The sequence below is a fragment of the Haliaeetus leucocephalus genome, unplaced genomic scaffold (genome assembly GCF_000737465.1).
Source record: "Haliaeetus leucocephalus isolate CR32 unplaced genomic scaffold, Haliaeetus_leucocephalus-4.0 Scaffold167, whole genome shotgun sequence".
Classification (NCBI taxonomy): domain Eukaryota; kingdom Metazoa; phylum Chordata; class Aves; order Accipitriformes; family Accipitridae; genus Haliaeetus; species Haliaeetus leucocephalus.
The window spans coordinates 79,289-99,736 of NW_010972603.1; the positions used below are offsets into that span (position 1 = coordinate 79,289).

Here is a 20,448-nt window from a genome sequence, read left to right on the forward strand (position 1 = left end):
ACTATTGCAGGTTTTACAGATACAATGGAGGAATGCACTATTGCAATTTTTAAGGCAAGACCAGTACACTATTACAGCCACAAGCAATTCACAGACCACCACAAGCACACACGTGTTTACAAACTTAAAGCATAAACAATATTCACTTACCCCTCCAGGTAAGGGTTCTCAATCCCAGGGAATCTACCTCAACCGGCGTCCCGATCAAAGGGGGGAAGGGTTTCGTTCACATGCCAACTGTATAGTTGGAGAAGTGACTCCCCCATTTCCAACCTGAACCTTAGCGTTTTTGTCCCCTGACCCGTAGAATGGTGTGTATGACTATGTCTTAGTGGATTATGATATATGTCTAAATGGATTATGTATATCTGAGTGGAGTTTCCCCTTATCTTTCCTTTGCTGGTCTGTGATTGTTTAAATACACCAGGTTGTCATTTGAAACTGAAGCTGAAACCCTCCAGTTTTTTTTTTTAATCTTGCTTCCTCAGGCAACTGAATAGTGGTTGGATTGAGACTCAGGGCATACCATTTTTTAAGGGATTTCAAGGCTCAGTTTGGTTCTTTGAATGGTGCAGCCACCGCCCTGTTTAGTTTAGGGTTTATCAGGCAACCCAGGGCTAAGTTGTCTACACAGCTCCCCAAGAGTCATCTCTGCAGAGGGACAGGGCCTGAAGGCAATCCAAGGCTGGGTCGCTTTTGTAACCCCCTATGTGTCCCCTGTGTGCACTAGACATGGTGAAACTCATTTATGAACTATGAGCTGGACAATCCACACACAACCCAAGAGTTTTACTTTTTTTTTCCTGATTCTCTACCCCATCCCACTGCAGGGGGAGTGAGTGAGTGGCTGATGGGGCTTTGTTGCCAGCTGGGGTTAAACCATGCCACTGGCTGTTGTGCTTTAACCTCAGCCAGCAGCTAAGCACCACGCAGCCGCTCACTCACTCCCCCCCCCACCCAGTGGGATGGGGGAGAAAATCGGGAAAAGAAGTAAAACTCGTGGGTTGAGATAAGAACGGTTTAATAGAACAGAAAAGAAGAAACTAATAATGATAATGATAACACTAATAAAATGACAACAGCAATAATAAAAGGATTGGCGTGCACAAACGATGCGCAGGGCAATTGCTCACCACCCACCGACCGACACCCAGCCAGTCCCCGAGCGGCGATTCCCCGCCCCCACTCCCCAGTTCCTATACTAGATGGGACATCCCATGGTATGGAATACCCTGTTGGCCAGTTTGGGTCAGGTGCCCTGGCTGTGTCCTGTGCCACCTTCTTGTGCCCCTCCAGCTTTCTCGCTGGCTGGGCATGAGAAGCTGAAAAATCCTTGACTCTAGTCTAAACACTACTTAGCAACAACTGAAAACATCAGTGTTATCAACATTCTTCTCATACTGAACTCGAAACATAGCACTGTACCAGCTACTAGGAAGACAATTAACTCTATCCCAGCTGAAACCAGGACACTGGCGAAAGGGAGGTTTTTGTCCACAAGACCCTAACAGTTGTAGTGCATGACATAGAATGGAAATTCTAGTGGAAAATCGATTAAAATGGACAGGAACTCATGTTGTACAAGATCCCCCAAAGTGAATGTACAAAACACAAAAGTGTGGCTTTCTGTGTATTGTATATAAAGATGCACCCGAGGGAATCCTCAAGCAAAATAGGGAGTGCTTCACTTGTGTTTTTCAACTGGCCTGAATCCTGCGCTTCTTTTGGGGTTTTTTTGCTTTATTTTTCCTCTCTGCATCTTGTCAGAAGAGAAAAATGGAAAGTAAAATTAAGAGTGCCAGAGTGGTTGTCTTCTGCTGTGACGTGTCTTGAAAAGAGCTGAGGTAATTGTTTCAAGTATTAAAAAGGAAAAAGAGAACTGGAACGAAAAGGCTGGCTAGGTGTATATAACTGGGAACAGGGTTTCAGTGTTCCTTGTTTTGTGGCAGAAGGGTTATAACACTGCTGCATCCAAAACCGGTTACTTGTAAAATATGACAGAGCACTCTAAGCTGATGGTTACAAGTAGTTGCTGTCAATTAGTTTCTCAATAAAAGAGTTATTTGTCTTAGTAAATCCTTTCTATATTATTTGGAAATAAAAGCAATAGTGCTTTGCATTACTTACCAAAGAGGATAATGACAAGAAGTCCCACCTGTAAAACAGCTGTTTGTATTCCATATAGAAGCTCATCAGTCTTGTATCATTCCAGGGTACGTAGTTGGATTTTCAGCAGTTTGCGAGGTGTAATTGTCCAATGGATAGAAAATTCATGACCTATTCTAAGTGTCAGTCCCAAGTCTGGTGGAGATTCATTTTAATGTATTCTGGAAAATGATTAGAAATATGGTTAGTCCCAAAAGGGAAATATCAGTCAATGCATTTTTCATAATTCCTTGTATGATGTGCTCTCATGCCACAGGTACATTTAAGCACAGTAAAAGAAGTAGATTAAAAATGTTCTCTAATGACAGTATATATTTTCATACATATATAGCTTCTTAATGGTAAACTACAATTTATTCTGCAGTAATTCAGTTACTGCATAAAATATTATAGCCCACAGAGAGTTTGGTGGTTTTTTTTCCTCTAATGAAATTGGTGTAGTATAAAATAAAGGAAGTGACAAATCATGCTACCATTTTGCTAATATCTCTGGAAGTAATTAATTTAAACCAAAACTGAAACTGAATCAGCTAATATGTTTTAGTAGCTGCATCGTGCATGCTAGCAAGCATATGACTCCATAATGCTCTCTACAGCATCCCTGATGCAGAACTCCTAATTCCTTTCCAGTGTCCTTCTCAGGTTTGTTAGTCAGATAGTAATGTGTCTTACGAGTTTGTCTGAAGTGTATGTGGTGACTACATAGCCGGCATGGTTGTGCTTCTTGGTCAGATGTTTGATGTTTATTAGAATTAGTATTGTGTGAAATTATAATGAACTTTTCTTCCTGAGGACACAGAGTGTCTCTGCTCTCTGTTAGCTTCCTTCAGAAATTTTAAATAACGTAATATCCTCAGATAATCCTTTCATCTACTAAGTCCTTTGCTAAATTGTGAGTGCCTTGGCTGAGAGATTCAAAATTTAATGTGGCTAGGGTGGAGATCACTGAAAGACAGCTCTGATGTGTATTTCCTTTTGATTTGGAAAGCAAACTTAAAATAATACCCTCATTTAGCTAGTAAGACTGTACACATACATACATACATACATATATGTATATCTCTCTCAGAAAGAGTGGATGGGCTGTTCTGGGTTGTATTGTTATATTCTTTAGGTAAACATTTATACCTAATATGCATAAAAAACCCTCTTTGCACTGGTGAATATACTATTCTCAGTGAGAACTGGTTTCCTGCAAGATCTAATGGGTACTTCTAAGGTGGTCTGCGGCTGGGCAATGGCAAAAAAAATTCTGTAAAAGTCCACTGTTGCTGGTCTTCAGTTATTCAGGTTGCCCTAAAAATACTTAGAATAAATAAACTCAGTACAGGCTACAGTTGTGTTTGTTATGTGTTTGATAATGCCTGCTCTGCATACTTATGAGTCTTCATTGCTGTAAGATACAGAGTAGTTTCAGTATGTCAGAGGGAAAGTGCTACGTAAATACTAAGCAGTGTTTATAAATGTATTGCAGTTTGAATAGGGCATGCAATACATTTTGAACAAAGCTGAAGTTTATCCCTTAAATCTGCATTTTCATACTCATTCTATTTAATGTGACTGTTAGCCTCTATATAATGTTTGGTGGTACTTATCAAAGTCTTCTGATGGCCCAGTCCCTGAGTCTTTTTTCTGGTACTTCGAGTCAAAAGAATCTCCTCTTGTTAAAAACATTTTTCAATAAGGAGAAACTGGTGAATGTAGAACCTTACTTGTAGTTTGATGTTGTCATTAGATAAGCACACTATTAGTGTAAGATAGAAAGAAAACTCCTGAATTTCTTTAGGGGAAGCGTAGTAGAATTCACGCATCTTTTGGTAACTTGTTTTTTCCTGTCATATAAGAAGTATACATTGAATTGCAGGTAAATCTCATGGCTCACTTCTGAAGGGATGTGTGAAATAAGTGGATCACTCCACACCCAGCATGCAAGCAAAATGAGACTCTGTGTCCCCCTATTCTTAATGACTTGGGGTTTTTTTTGTTTGTAGACAGTTTAATTCATCAATATTATAAAAATAAAAATCAGGACTCTGCACAGAGTTTTTTATTGTAAGAAAATTAGTTGGCATACAGTATTACTTGAGTCTGATAAAAGGAATAAAGGAAGTGGGCACATAGTTAATGAGTATTTCAGTGACTAGTAAACTCCCTATTAGTGTTTAGACTATTTGACTGGTTTTTGCACTCTTTTGTCACAGCATACAAATTAAGGCACATTGCAGAATTTTGCTACCAAATAAATAAATTTATTTTACTAAGACAATGTTTAACCTATAGCCTGTAAACTAAATTGTATTTAGGAGTCATTTTCAAACACTGGTATACTCTGTATACAGAATGAATAGATTTTGTTGCTTATTCGGAAGTCCTGGAATAAACCAAAGCTGCATTTATTACATTATCAGATTTTCAGTTTCTTCAGTCAAGGGTGTACATCCAAAACTTGGAAGCAATTTTTCTTTGTAAGACTAGTAAACAGTTGTAGTCTGTCTCCATTATCAGTTTCTTACAGTTTAGGTAAGCTATAGCTAATTAGAATGAGATTGTTAATGTGTGGTCTCGCTGCTTCAGGTTTAATTACTTTGCAAATACTCATTAAAATATCTTGGCTGTTTCTGAGGGTGATTTACAGGAAATAAACTCAGTTTGTCAGTGTTAAAAATACCTTTTTTGTATATTTTTAAAGATTCTTTGATATTAAATTTGAGAGCTGATGATAAGTCAGAGATTAAGAAATATATTATGAGCACCTTGGAATTTACATTGACTTACGTTGAACTAAAGATGCATAAAGGCCGTTTCAGTGTTCCAGTTAGAGCCCTCTTCTTAAAGAATTTAAAATGCAGATGCTGCCTGCACCTATGGTTTATGGTAGTGCCAGAAAACGAATGGATCTTGTAACTTGCACTGGTTGGTACTAGTATTTACAGGTCATGTATTGTTAGAGAAGAACATGTTAATAAAAGGAAAAAAAAACCCCATGTATTAAGTAAGGATAAAGTACATATGTATTTTTGTTTTACTATGTGGGCTTTTTTTTATTATATGGTTCCAAATCAATGTCCTTTTAAAATAATAGGTATTTCAGGAGAACTGAGAATTATGTCTTTTGTTTTTAGGGTGCAAAAGAATTTCAGTTCTCCTTACAGTTAACAATAGTGTTATTTAAACTAATTGTATGAAATATTTAAGGAATTACAGAATTTGTCAGCAGTTAAACTGATATGAGGTAGCTCAATCCCACTGATGTTGACACTTATTGTTTTTTTTCAGTAGAGTCTCAGCCCCTATCTTTTGTTTAAAAAAAATCCAGGAGTCTACATTCCACATTCTCTAGTAATTCAATTATCGTACCAATTTGCTAGTTTTCATTGGAGATACTACTTTTTCTCCTAGGACAAGAAGGACAAAGTCTCAAGATTTGACACTATACGTCATTCCATCGCTGGAATTATAAGGTCTCCAAAATCCATGTTGGGCTCATCGTCGGTAAGTGGTATCAATACTGCGTTGTTGTACTACATACTGTTATTTTTACAGCTTAAGTAGGATTTTTTTCTGAAGCATCATGCATTTCCATCTACATGGATAAAAATTACATTAAAATAATGTTACAAAAATGCTGTTCTGATTGATAAGCAGACGTGGTAATATCGTGGCATAATAGTATTGTCAGTACAACTTGTTGCACTTCAGGGAAAAAAAAGAATTTGTATGTTCTTTGCAGGTCCCAGGCTTGTGCTATACTTTTAAGAGTACTCTTCCCAGTGAGTCTGATTTACTGAAAATACAGTGTAGTATGATATTCTGTAGTAGGTCAGATGGTCATGCATGTTTTGCCCATTGTTGCAATAATTATATTCCCCATATCTGTTACAAAGGCACCAGTATATAAGCATATTAGTAGTAGTAGTAGTAGTAGTAGTAGTAGTACTACTAATGCTACTACTACTTCCTCAATACCTGGTACTATTTAAGTAATCAGGTATTACACATCTTGCTTCAATCCCCACTGAAAATGGTTGTTGAGAATCTCTTACTTTTAGTTGGCTTTTGTTCAGGTTCCTTAATGGATGGACAAACTTTTGTTTCTTTTGCTTTTGTATTACCTCTGATTGATTTCATATAGACGCTTGCAAGACTAATTAGAATTCCTGAGCACCTACTTAGGGGGGTGTCAGATTTTACTTGAAAACCTTCCTCCTGAAGTGGAACGTGTGATCATCCTAACCCTCCCAACAACAAAAAAACCCATAAAACCCAACACTCCCCCTGCAAAACCCAAACAAACAAAACCCCCAACCTCCACCCCCCCCAAACCCCCCAAAATAAGCCCCCAAAAGCTGGGCAGAAATTTTAAAGCTTTTTAAAACTGCCTTTTAATTGTGATCTTGTCACTGAAACATTAGCTCAAAATAGCATTTTTGGGAAAACTTTAGAATGAATGGGACTTCTAGACTTCTATTTTATGCTGCAGGATTGCATCCGAAGACCCGTTAAAGAAACTTTAAGCTAAACAATATTCAAAATGTGTGGAAGAGATTACAATTGCATATATATGTATAAATATATATGCATACATATATGTGTATATACATGTGTATACATAGGAAAATTGTACATAGTGATAAAGGAATGGAATAATACATATGATAATGAGATAAAATTAGGACAGGAAGGCTTTTCCTATGAAAAATGTGGAAGTTGCACGACATATTTGAAGAGTAGTTGGAAAAACCCTGCTAAAATATTGAAGTATCCCTGGAGATAAACAAAATCTCCACATTATCATTATCTTTGGTTTATAAAACTTATAATTGATGTAAAAATGCAACATTTCATAATAAAAGCATATTAAAACGTAAATTGCTATGACCTCTGTTCTTTGTGTAGATGAGACATAGCCTTCAACTTTGTCTATTTGTATATGTTATACAACTTGCTATGATTCTTTTTAAAAAATAACAACACTACCTAAAACTGCTTCAGAGAAAAATTGGAAGAGAAAAAAATTTCAAGAAGAGGATCAAGATAAAATATTGAAGATGAAATCAGGGGAAGTCAATGTCAAAATTTTCATTGGCTTTAATTAAAGTATCATGTTAAGTAACCGATGTGCCTCATTTTATTTTCGTTACAATCTATATCACTATCAATTCCATGGAAGCTGATGTAAACCTGGGTGTAGATATATGGTAGGTAGGCTTGCTGAAGCCTTGGAATATGTTTGGGAGAAGTAAGATCGGAACTGGGTCACCTGAGGCAGGAAGTAAAATCTGAGTAACAAATGTACTCTTGTACAAATGTACCTATCATTTAAATAAGCTTCAAAGTCAGAATATATAAACCTATCAATTTTCAGTTTTGCTTTGTGTTTTGATTTAGCAATTTCTTGTGTGTTAGAAAAGCTAACCATGTATATACAGCTAAAATTTGCTTCCCAAATTCGTAATTAGCTCTTAATGTGGTCAGCTGCTCAGCTTTTTCCTGCTGACAATTACATAACCATGCTTATTGCTAAATATATAAACTGGCACTTAAAACTTATTATCCATCAATGAAGTATGCTAAGTGATTACTGAAGTTGTATTATAAAATAATAATAACATACATAAAAGAATTTGCTATTTTTTTAAATAGACCAATACAAAAAAGGGTCTTGAAGCAAAGCAGGAAAAGGACTGGTACTGATCCTCTGATGGAGTATAGTCTAAAAATGTGATGTTAACTACCTGTTTTTATATTATATGTTTCAAGTATATTGAAACTTTAAAAGCAGAGCCACATCTTGGTTTAAATGTAGTGCTATTCTAAAAACACTGTCCCATATTTAATTGGTGGGAGAAGTTGAATTTTGTGTGTAGTTAGAGAAAACAAATTTTTTTTCTGTCATCTGAAGAAAGTCATAGAGAAACCCTGTACTTCCCAAAAGCAGCCAGGACTTTAACTGTTACTTATGTGTTGGGACTTAAATGCTTTACATGTTCTCAGAATGAGAAGGTAAAGGGTAATATAGGGAAAAAGTATATAGTTGGAAGAAAAAACAGCAAGGTTAGGGATTCAGGTGGCTTCTCCTGGACAAAATGCAAGCCAGTTTTCTATAATAGCAAGAGACATAAGTTTAATCGAATGAGGAGAGAAAATACAAGAAAAGGGGCAACTTTCGTGTACCTCTAATGCAGTGCTATGAAGGAACTGAATGAAGAGTCTGAATGAATTGCATCATGAATGCCAGCTTCTGCCCTTCTGCCTATTTTTTTTGCCACTGAGGCATTTGAACTTGTTACAGATATCTGTTACTGTTTATAGGATAACCTTTTTATTATTCGTAGGATAATAAGTGGAATTGATGTTGGTTTCATAGGGTATATTAGCATGTGGGAATGAGTCAGGTACACTTAGGCTAAAGGCAGGATATTCCACAGGGAATTGTCTCAAATTATCAACCTACATTTATTGCTTTACTTTCTTATCTGTGTCTGTGCCCCTCTTCTACACTGGGAGAGAAAAAATGTCTTGACAAAATGTTTTGTTTGCTTGAAGATGGAAAATAAGGAAGTATGCAAAGTTTGAGCTCAGAATATATGTGAAAATACAATATTGAGTAAGCTATTAGTTTAATAAAATATCATTCCCATTATTATTTTCTTTTCATTGACAGCATAAGTACAGGAATAATATGTCATCTTTTGGAATTAGAAATAATACATTTCTGTTTGCTCAGTTTTTCTCTTGAATAAGAGCAGCAGCTGGGGACTGCTTCATTCTACTGTTGGAGGAAAACTGCTGTCTCAATGGATTGTTAAATAGGGAGAGAGAAGGGGGCTCAGACTAAGTGAAGAGGACAGTACTGTGTCGATGAGGAGCATGATGAAGTATATGAGGGCATTTCCCTCCTCTCAGAAGGAAAAGTGTGATGAAATTTATAAAGGCACACACCCTCCCACCTGCCCCACCTCCAAATAACCCATGAGCAAAATATGGCAATAAATGGAAATCTTGAAGGAAAAAGAAAAGAAAAAAAAAAGAGAGGGCTTGGGAGGGAGAGCAGAAATTTAACAGTATGAGTTCCTTCTGTTTGATTTTGTTAATTGTTTATTTTTAGCTTCCACTCCAATTAAGAACAAAGATCTTAGAAAAATATTTCATTTAAGCTATTGAATCACTACGTGCCTCTGTAAGTGTGTACATACAAATGAGCAACAGATCTCATCCCCCAAGTGAAACTGTAAAACATTGAATTGCATCTTGTTTTTTCAGGTATCTTAATAGTCATATTAAGTTGCTTAATGATATTTAAACTCAGTAGAGTTTAAAGGAAAAAGGCGGGAATTTAATTTTGTGCTAGTAGCTTTTTTTCCTGTACCTTCCTTAAAGACTAACCTTTCTTGTGTTTAAACCATTTAATTCTAACTGTGAAATGCCGTAGAAACATTAGCACTAAGTGATGTGAACTGAGTTGAAATCTATATTAAAATGAATGCATATCTTGCACTTGTACTGTTCTTTCTTGGCTTTCGGCTATTTTTTCTTTCAAAGCCAGTGAGGGTGAAAATTGTATCATATGTTGAAGTCAGAAGACTTGTTCATAAAAATAATGCCATTTTAATAACAATCAAAACGTGAATAATTACGACTTTTTTCGTCAGAGAAACCACCTTGATTATGATTGCGCCACAGTATATGACAAAAGTAGAGGTATGTGTAAGGTAGGAGACAATCAGCAGAGGATACTTTGTGCAATTTTCATTGTTTCCGTCTAAAGTAATAAATACTAGGTTAACCAAATTCAAAAGAAAGTGGAAGATTGCTGTTAGAGGCATAAACAATGCCATAGTTGGCAATGTCTAAAATGCTCTGTTGTTCTTCCATAAGCTTTTTCTCTGTCATAAAGGCTTTTAAGATATTTTATTCTGGGATGTGATCATGGTTCTCTGAATAGTGACTCAGACTTGACCCAGTTCAGACATAAGCAGGAGTTATTATCTGGTGGCTTCCTCTTCAGTAAGCTATAAAATGAGTCTCATGTAATATTTTTTATTTTTTTTTAACCTTCCTTTGTGAAGACCATGAACTAGTTTATTGACCTTGAACTGTCCTTTTATGCTTAGAAACATTTCCTCTCAAGTAGAAATGTGTTTTGGTGGCAAAGGCTTTGCTGCTCTGAACCCTTTAACATTTCTTGATAGCATAGCAGAGGTCTGGGTTTTCTGTTGAGTCAAAATTGGCATCTTTGAACAATAAATGTTCAAGTAAATAACATTGTCTAACATCCTGAAAGCTATTTTTTCTTTTAGGAATTTCTGAAAGAGAATGACATGGTGTCGTTTAACAGTGATGGACAGCTCTGATCTCAGATGTATTTAACTGTTGATGAACTTGAAATATATGACTGCCTTCTTGGCCAAACAATATCTTGGGCTTTTAGTACTTCACTGTGCTGATAAACACAGGACCTTGGAGTACATCTTTTGCTCCTAAAAACTCTATGACTGTGCACTTTATTTTCAAGCTGTTGTTATTTCTTACATAGTCCTTCCTAGCTCTGAATCTGTAATAGAGCATAAATCTGTAATAGAGCATACTTGCTCTTTCTAGTGATGAGTCTATTGGTTACAGTGTTGGCCTCAAATCTCATGTCTGAAATTATCCTTCATACAGGCCCAGGGCTCTAGATCCCAGTGTTGTTGTCTGAGAATATGAGGCTCTGTCAGGCTCTTAAATATGTCCTCCAGTTTTCCATCAGAATCCTGGACTAAACTAGACCTTTTGAGGTATAACTTAGAAAGGCAGCCAGGAACCCACAGACAAAGGCATTTTTTATACCAGAAACTTTACTGTGAAAGTGCTAAAGAATTACAGATATTTGGAAACAGGAAGTTCTGAGTAGATTCCCTTTCTTGGGTCTACTCATTCCCACTCTTGAGAGTCCTGAGGTTATTCCTAGTGTTTTTTGGCGTAAGTCATCTTAACCTAAATATCTCCCCAGGAAGACCTTAAATGTGCAGATAGCCTCCACCACGCCCATAGCTGCACCATGTCAATTTTTTCCCTTGCATGCACCAATTGAGTGTTTCCCTTCTCTTTCCCCATCCTCATAGGGGAAATATCCTATCATCCTTGATGATACAAAGAAAAACCTGGTTTTTATCAGGGCAGAGTGGTAGGAGAGGTTAATTCAGAATTGCATGCTTTGTTTGTACCTGTTGGATTGTGCTTAACTGAGGTGTGGGTCTTCATGCTGTTATCTAAAAGGCAGTTCAGCAGGCTTGCCTGGGACACATGCACCTATCTATTCAACTCATGATACACTATGCACTCTCTTATTTTGTTCAGAGCTTTACCACTCTGGCAGTAAGAATTTCTATGAGCTCTGGCACTAACGATTTTGAATGACATACAGCTTAAGTAAGGGCTTGTTTGTCTAGACATAACAAATAAATCTGAAGTGGTCATTAAACAAAATACAAAGTTTTCCTCAGTGCTTTCTTAAACGATGTAAGCTTGTTAATATTAATATGTGAAAATGTAGGTTAAAACTCATTAACTTCCTTTTATGGACAGCGAAAGTAATTTCTTACTATCTTTGTGCCTTCAGAAACTCTGTGCTAAAGTTCATACTTTATACCCAGGTGTATATATTGTGCTACAGTGTAAATACTAGGAAAAATGTCTCATAGAGCTATTAATTGATTTGGGATGCAACTGGTAAATTCTGTGAAAACAATTTATCCAATTCAAATGCTTTGTATAAATCAATTTCTTGTGTTCTTCCACCCGAGAAGTTTCTGTCTGTATAAAGAAATGGTTCATTTTGAGTTGTTGTTACTAGCACGTCAGAATGTGTGAGAAAGTTTGTCGATATGGCTTAGGAAAAGTAGCAGGCCAAATGAAAAATATTACATACTTTTGTGGATGTTTCCATCAACTTCTGCTTTTTATATATTAATTTTGTAGGTAATAGAAAAGAAGGTGATCAGTATGCCTTTTGTGTAAATGTAAGAGCGTTGATTTTGTGTGTTAATAGAAACACATAATTTAGATACAGAAATAGAAATTGTTATCATGCTTTTCGTGTAAAAGTAAATTCTAAAAATGTACTATTATAGTAACATTTTTCTTCAATATTTTTCCCAAGTTCTTTGATGTAATTTCAACCACTGAGAAACCATTGGCTGAGCAAGACTGGTATCATGGTGCAATTCCAAGAATAGAAGCCCAGGAGTTGTTAAAACAGCAAGGAGACTTCTTGGTGCGAGAGAGCCACGGGAAACCTGGTGAATATGTCCTTTCTGTGTTTTCAGATGGACAACGGAGACACTTTATCATACAATATGCTGATGTACGTCTCTGATATAGTACTGAATATTCAATGTTAGGAAGTTTATAATTTCAGCTAAGCAATTTAGGATCTACATAATTTGCTATGGTAAATCGCTTTAGCCTTTATATGAAAATGTGAAAGTAGTTGGGAATATTTCCATCAGTGCTGAAATCAGGGGAAAAGGTCATTTGGGGAAACAAAAGTGTGACATTATTCAACATATTTTATCTTATATTGAAAAGCCAAGATATTTCTGTAAATGTTTTGAAATCCAGAACTTGTTACTACTAATTTATGCACATACATTTATTTATTTTTCAATCCATTTTCATAGTTGGTGCTAATTAGGCAGGCTACTCTTAATTTAGACAGTAAATATTCCATTGAATCTTCCTGAAAAATGGAAACATTCACAGAGAAGAAAATAATCTGTGTTGGTTTCTGTACAGTTGGGAATTGAAGTCCCTGCTGCACTACAGATGCTTATGTTCTTTTTAGCCCTATGGATATTGTTTTGTTCAGTGTAATACAAACACTTCTGGATGTTGCACAGCATATATGCTTCTAAGGACCAGAATTGATCCCCTTGTTGCTCTAACTTAGGAAGAATTGGTCATTTTAAACAGTATGTTAATTTTTATGTGCCTTTATCCAATGTATTTCCTTGTATTTTTCTTAATGCATTACTTGGGGTTTTTAATGTGTGCATTTTTCTTTTTATCTTTCAGAATTTCAAACTCATTCAAAATATGACAGTTCTCATAACATTACTAGAAATTCTTCTTGAAGTATGACATAGCAGCAAATCATTCTCAGTTGGTTCAATAATGCTGCCAAAACATATTTCAGTCTCTTGTAATAAAATCTCCCACATACAGAAAAATACATAAATTTAATCGCATAACGATGTTCACACTGAGGGAATTTCCTTGTCTAAATCCCCAGCTGATGTAGCATGCCTGGGGGAAGTCAATATTGTGCACCTGGTTTATGTCTTTTTAATGAGAGGCAGTGATATTTTTCAAACTTCGTAGATGTTGGAAGGCTTCTGCTTGATCAGTGATTATGGACACTTGTCCAGCTGCAGTTTTCATTAATTCTCACCTAGAGTTTTCCTTGTAGAAGGGAACCTTACACAAAGTCAGTGTTTATTTTATTTTGATTTTATGACCTTAAAGTATTTTGATTTGTCAGAGTGCTGAATGAGAAAATAAGAGCAATAAAATTACCCTTACCTGGACACACAGAGTCTTACAAGATGCTTTGAGCTCCCTGATCTGACCTCGTAGAAATAAATGCATATTGTATACTTGGTGTGGCTGAAATAATTTTCTGTAAATCATTGTATGTGGCAACTAGATCTTCAAAAAATGTAGATTGGACTTTCAAGTCAGTTAAAATAGAGGGGGTTTTTTTGTAAGTATTACTATGAGGCCTACCTGTAAGCTGACTTTTTTGTATTGTTTTTTCCACAAAAAAAATTCAAAAAGCTATCTTTACTTTCATAATTTCACTACTTTCTCTTAGGAATTACATTTGAAATGTAAGACTGATATTGATTAATATTGCATAGCTTGGACAGTCCGAACTTCTTCATGTCACTAGATCTGTCTGCTTGTACATTTAGTGATCAGGCATTATGTTCATCTGCTCTTGGGATTCATTTGTGGCAGATTTTCTTGACAATCATGGAAGTTAAAACTTACTTTCTTAAAGAAATGCAGGACTTCTTATATACTTCTGTGGGGTGAATTTTCTGCATTTATTGTGGAAAAAGCATTGATTGTAAAAAGACAAAAAGCTTTTAGAGCTCTGAAAGGAGTTAGTAGATGGTGGGACTGTTATGGTCATATAACAAGAGGGATTGTATTCATGAACTTTTTGGTAGGGAAGTTTGAGGAGAGTTTGGTGCAAGGGATTTGTTTGTTTGTTTGTTTACATTGGTATGAACTATGTGGAATCAGGTCTCTGACTGGTCAAATCACACTCTTGGATCACTGACAGGAGACCAAACTTGGTCTCCATATAAAGATTTTCTTCTGAATGAAATAATGGAAGGGCAGAGGGGGACATACACCTGTTTTAACAGTGGTCCTTTAGTTGCGTAAGTGTTCTCTCTCTGGTTTTACCATTATTTTAAAGGCTAATAAAACTATGTGTGTGATAAATGAGTTCACCGTTCAGCTTTAAGCATCCAAATTAACTGCTGTCATTCAAGGCTACTGTTGTTTCTCACTGCTGCTTATTTGAGGCTGTGCTATTTTCAAATTGTTGTTTGTTAGTGATCTTAATGGTCAGGGTCCTGTGTAAATGCACAGAATCAAAGACGACTGTCTGCCCTGAAGGTCTTGCATAGATGGCAGCAGATGGGCGCGCAGCTGGGTCTGGGATGAGGACATATAATAGGCAATACTGGTTGTTGTGCTAGGGAGAGTCCGAGGACATCAAGTTTTTTGGATCATCGGCACAGAAAGGAGCTTATTTGAAAGGAATGGGAACTAGTGTTACTGGTCGAAGCTGAGTCACTACTTAATAAGTGAATGAAGTTAAACAACAAAATAAACAACAAAAAGTATTCAGAGTATGAAAACGGATAGCCAGGAATGTTAAAAACGTGACATGCGCAAGCTGTCTTTACCAACAGCGATAACAGATTTCAGGAAGTTAATGCTTTAACCCGTAAGGAAGAGAAATTTGCAATGCACTGTGAAAGGAATTTAACCCTGGGGGCTAGAAAGACAAAAGTCTGCATGCCAGTGGTAGAGGTTTTCATTGCCCAGTTGTGTAAATGAGCTTGAATCACCGTCTGTGCTTTGAGCTTTTTTAATTGCAGTACTTGTTTACTGTTGCCATTGTCAGGCTGGCTTATGGCAGTTCCTCTCTTGTGGGAAGAATTCTCTAACTGTAGGTGCTGAGTCTTGTATAGGCACAAGACTTTATCCTGTTTCCCAATCAGCTGCAGTGTATAATTTAAGACATTCAGGAGGAATGAAGGCAGAATGTCTTCTTTATTATTTTTTTTTCCCTGTCAAGTGTATGGGCAAAGATAAGTAATGAAAATATATTTTTCCCCCTTAACACCTGAAAGAATATGTCATAGCAGTCATTGCTGAGAAAATGTTATGTGCTACTAAGAAAATATTCAGATATTTAATTGTTTCTGTTGTGTTCAATTATGTATCTAAAAAGAAATAAATTCATGAAGTGGGGCCGGGGCGGGGGAGGGGGAGTTTTGTCTTGCCCAGCTTCTGTATGAATTATATACATGACCTGCCTTTAGTTTTAGCCACTGTAGAAACTTCTGGTATTAAAGACCAATCATGCATCTTATACTCTGTGCCAGAGATTTATTAATGTTATCAAACATTGTAAATGCAGTAAGATCTGAGTACGATAATGTTACTTATCTCCTGTTTATTTTATTGTCAGATGTTTATTTTTTAGTTTGTTTCTGTAATTCTTAGAACTTTAAGTAATTAGGAAGTTAGTGTTGTTTTTTCTGGTTTAGAATATTTTTATTTCACTGTCAGAGTTTTGAATTTAACTGTCCTATCTCTTTAAATTAAGAATTTAAAGAAATAGTTTATCATCTTGCCTTAAATGAGTGATGCGGTAATTTTACATTTATTAATTATCATCTTCCTAACTGTCATTCCATTTAATTCAGTAGAAATGCTATTAAATACATCAGGAAAGAAATCTAATTCTGTAAAAGCAAACCTTTCTTTGTTTTGTTACTAGTGAAGGAAGCTTTGTGATGCACTTTCGTAGTTTCTTGTTCAAAATATTCTTATAGAGAAACTATTATTTCCTTTTACCTCCATACAGAATCAGTATCGTTTTGAAGGAACTGGGTTTCCAACTATTCCTCAGCTCATAGAACATCATTACACAACAAAGCAAGTTATTACAAAGAAATCAGGTGTTGTTCTGCTGAATCCTGTTGTGAAGGTAATGCATACATTCCAAGAACTCTATTTAACTGAAAAGAATTTGGGGGGGTTGTATTGTTATTTAAAATAGTTCCTACCCAACTTCTCAGAAGATTTTTCATTCTTGCTTGTTTTGTAGCTCTCTTTTTCTGAGCTTTTTTGACCTTCTTTGCTCTGTGCAACATATTCCTTTAAAATAATGCTGCATCCTGATTCTTATAATAAATCTTTGCTATCTTAAAAGAATGGTGTTCAAAATCTCACAAAAAATCCTCCTACTTTTCTTTTTGGTTTCCCATTTGGATTTCACTACTAAGTAATTGAAAGTAGTAGTTCATTGCCCCTAAAATTGTGATGAAGAAATTTTTTTCATAAAATGGTGTTCTTTAAGTGGTAAAGTTCTCATGAAATTTGGAAGAGTTATGACAACTCCATTTTTGTCTCTATTTTATATCTCAGAAATAAGTTACACAGACATGGAAAAAGGTATTGTCATTCCACCATCATTGCAAATTTGAAATAAAAATTCCCTTTTTAATGAGTAAGCTATTGCAGAAGGTCTGTCAAGAGGGAAATGAAAAGGGATGGAAGTATTAAACTATATCGCTGTTTAGAAAGCTTAAGAGTCTCCTTGACTTCTTCCAGTAGTTTTGCAGTTAGTATCTACTGAGTTGATACTTCATTCATAAGCCAACTCTTTTCCACCTAAATCTTTGCATTTTAACTATGAGTAAGCCATTTGTTCCTGATTGTTTTTTAAAAAGACTAGTTTCAAGCATGTGTAAAGCACCTTCTGTGTTCTACAAAATTTTAGGAAGCATAACAATTTATATTTCAGAGTTAGATTCCTACTCCAAGGTCCTAGTTCTTTTCTTCTAATAATACGAGGAAATTAAAGTCTGTTCCCTATCTCAAAATTAATGTGATTTTTTTCACACTTATCTGTGCTTACCTGTTTTATGTGATTTTTAAATGTAAAGAATGGGTCTTTGTAATTACATCTTACAGGTTAATGTCTTGCTGATTACCAAATTGACACTTTATTGAACATAAAATATTGCTTAAATTCATTGCAGAACATATGAGACAGCTTAGGACATTATTTTTGATGTGTGAATAATTGTATTTTGATATATACTGTTTAAGCTAAAAATAAAGGGCTGTCAAACTCAAAATGAAAACTTTTTGTAGCTGTTTGCAAATTTTTGTCTTTTATAATACCCTACTTGTTTTAAATGTTTAATGTTCTTTCTGTTTCCTGGCTTTTTTTCTGACTTTGTATAATGTACATACTCTGAGAGCAGCCCTGTTTTAGCAAATGTAAAATTATAGTACAGTATGTTACTATATATCAAATAATAACAGAACTTAAGGTTGAACAGGAAAACATCAACTAGAAAGCATCATCTTTTCATTCTCTGTTGTTTACGTTGAAGACAGTGCATTCCCATATTCCTGACATCTTTGTTTCATTTTGCTATCTTTTTTAAAATAAAGTCTTAATTTATGCATAGTTTTGTGTAACTATGTATAGTCAAAGAATTTTTCCAGTACCTATACTATGGAAGACATATGGTCCCAAATTACTTTCCTGATCATTTCTCAGTTACTGTACTTGATCTCATGGCCTTTGAGGTGTAAATGCACATATGGATAGTCTAATCATCATCCCTTGATGATAAGCATGCAGACATGTATGACTGTGTGGTGGGTCTTTCCAGGACTTGAATCCATACCACTATCACTACATTCAGATGTGTCATAACCTCCTTACAAAGTGATGGAGAACAATTTCAAAGATAGACTTTTTTGCTTTTCTGCTGCCACTGGGTGCAGTGTCATGGGCCCACTCCTTTCTGGAGTTCTTGATTTGAGTTAGTCTTGGTATTAACTAAAATTAGTGGAAATATTAGTATTTCCTCTAGGATCACGCTAGTTTTATGACCATTTGGTAGTTGATTTGAGCTGCAGTGCAAAAGTACTTTGACTACTCAGGTTTCCCAAAGTGCTGCAAATAATCACTATCTATCCATAAAATCCAATCATACAGGCTCCATTTATTTCGTCGTATGACTGACTTTGTGCTGGTGTGTGTCAGTCTTAATATTCAAGAATATTTCCTTTAGGGTTGATGAACTTTTCAGCTTTCATTCTGATAGGTTACGTAAGGTAATGGAAAGAAGAGTATTGGGTGACAGGAAACTTTATTGTATAGGTTTTTTTAAATATACGCATTACATATATTGTATATAGGCTTTCAAGAATTCATGAAATACGACCTGAGTGTCTGATAGCTACTTATACTTTGTGTAAGCTAAAACCAATGTGTACTATACTTTGTGCTTCATGACCAGCAATTTGAACCAAGTAAGACAGCATTGAAAAGGGTGTTAGCTAGATGATTTAAATTGCTTCAGAGCAGCTATTTTAAAAAATATTTAAATTGTTTTGTTTTGTAATACCTTTTGGTCTGAGCTATGATTTCATGATTATTTTAGTTCTCCCATCTGATAAAAACTGGTTGGCAAAAAGTATTTCAGAACTGAGAAAAAGAGCTTTTCTTTTTAATTTGCATGGAGCTCTGGCTTTGATATGGGGAAGTGCAGATATTTTAAGTTATTTTCAGAAATAGCATATGCACTCTGACACCTAGTGTTGGGGGTATTTTATGCATCATGTGCTATTATCAGAGGATCTTTGATCATTTCCTTAAAATTCATTTGACATCTGCAAAGACTGCTTTTTCTTTGTTTGTAATATAGCTGCAAAGCTGTCTTTGACGTTTCATGCAATCTGTAATCTTTTTATGCAAATAGTTGTCCCTGTAATAACCTGTTTAGAAAGTGAAAGTTAAATATGACAGAGAACTTCACAGAAAAAAAATTATGCTATGTCATTTGTTTTTGCTTTCCTTCCTTCCCACAGTCATTCATCCCCCTTTACCATATTAGTAAAATTAGCGTTCACCTTCTGTGTCGATGCCCTTGAAAGAACAGTCTTAATTGTGTCACAAAAGGCCTGTCCCACATCCCATTTCATGTAGACCAAATCTGCCTGCTTGGAATTTTAATGATACTGTAGTAATAGAATTTAAATTAGAAAAACTGAGGGCATTAAAAAGATATCTGCAAGTGATTTCTTTAATGGAAAAGTCTCTCATATTTATTTATAATCTTTCAGAAAAAATGGACATTATGTTCTTCAATTTACTATTGATGGAATGACTGGTACGTAAAGCCCCTGAGTAACTTCAATGCATACCCAAGGACTTTATTAGTAGAAATGCCATTTTAACAGTGTTCTTTGACCTCATGTTGTGGAGGTTTTAAAATTTTCTGAAATACATTTTTTACATTTAAGAAATCTGTATTAAGTTGTGGATATGCTTCAGTTTGACTACTAGAAAAGAGAATCATTGAGGAAATAAGGAATACCATTTTTATTTTGATATATCTGCATTAATCTTTTCACTTGGATCAGAAATATACCTTTGAAGCAAATCTGCCCAGTGCCACTTAGGATGCTATGCTTCCATCATTGAACAGTCTCCTAGGATTCAAACTTTACTCCTTTCAGCTGAAACAAAATAGGAAGATGCACAACTGCTGTTGGGAGGGATTTCAGTCTTCAAAACCAGGAGACATCTAGTCTGAAGCAATGCTTTTCCCCCAAAATGTATTTTTCAGGTCCTCAGCACCAAATGTTTCACTCTGGAGATCTGCTACTTTTTCACTAGTGCTAATGTAGTCCTAGTCTTTGGATCCTCTGTAGTAAATTCAGATTCTGACCTCATGAACAAAAATTAACTGCTACTTTGTCAGATGAGTTAGGCTATGTATTTGTTGCCAGTAACTTTCATTTTAAAATTCTGGATCTATTTTGATGTGATATGGCCTCAAACATTCTCTGTATGTGGAAAAATGATGAACTATAAATAATGTTGAGTGTGATGAATGAAAAGTGTTAAAAAATATGTCTTTCTTAGTAGTGGCTGGGGTACCGTCTATTCCCCTTTGCCCGCCA

At 35.6% G+C, this 20,448-nt stretch overlaps 1 protein-coding gene across 3 annotated transcripts in view; it reads left to right on the top strand.

Annotated features, from left to right (window-relative positions):
* The window catches only part of FER (fer (fps/fes related) tyrosine kinase), a 189,185-nt gene that overhangs the window by 78,298 nt on the left and 90,439 nt on the right, over positions 1 to 20,448 (top strand). For all 3 annotated transcript variants that reach the window (XM_010563446.1, XM_010563445.1, XM_010563447.1), the window contains 3 exons: positions 5,566 to 5,658; positions 12,308 to 12,511; positions 16,322 to 16,444. In XM_010563446.1, the coding sequence (XP_010561748.1) occupies positions 5,566 to 5,658; positions 12,308 to 12,511; positions 16,322 to 16,444 (420 nt within the window). The remainder of the gene's footprint in view (positions 1 to 5,565; positions 5,659 to 12,307; positions 12,512 to 16,321; positions 16,445 to 20,448) is intronic.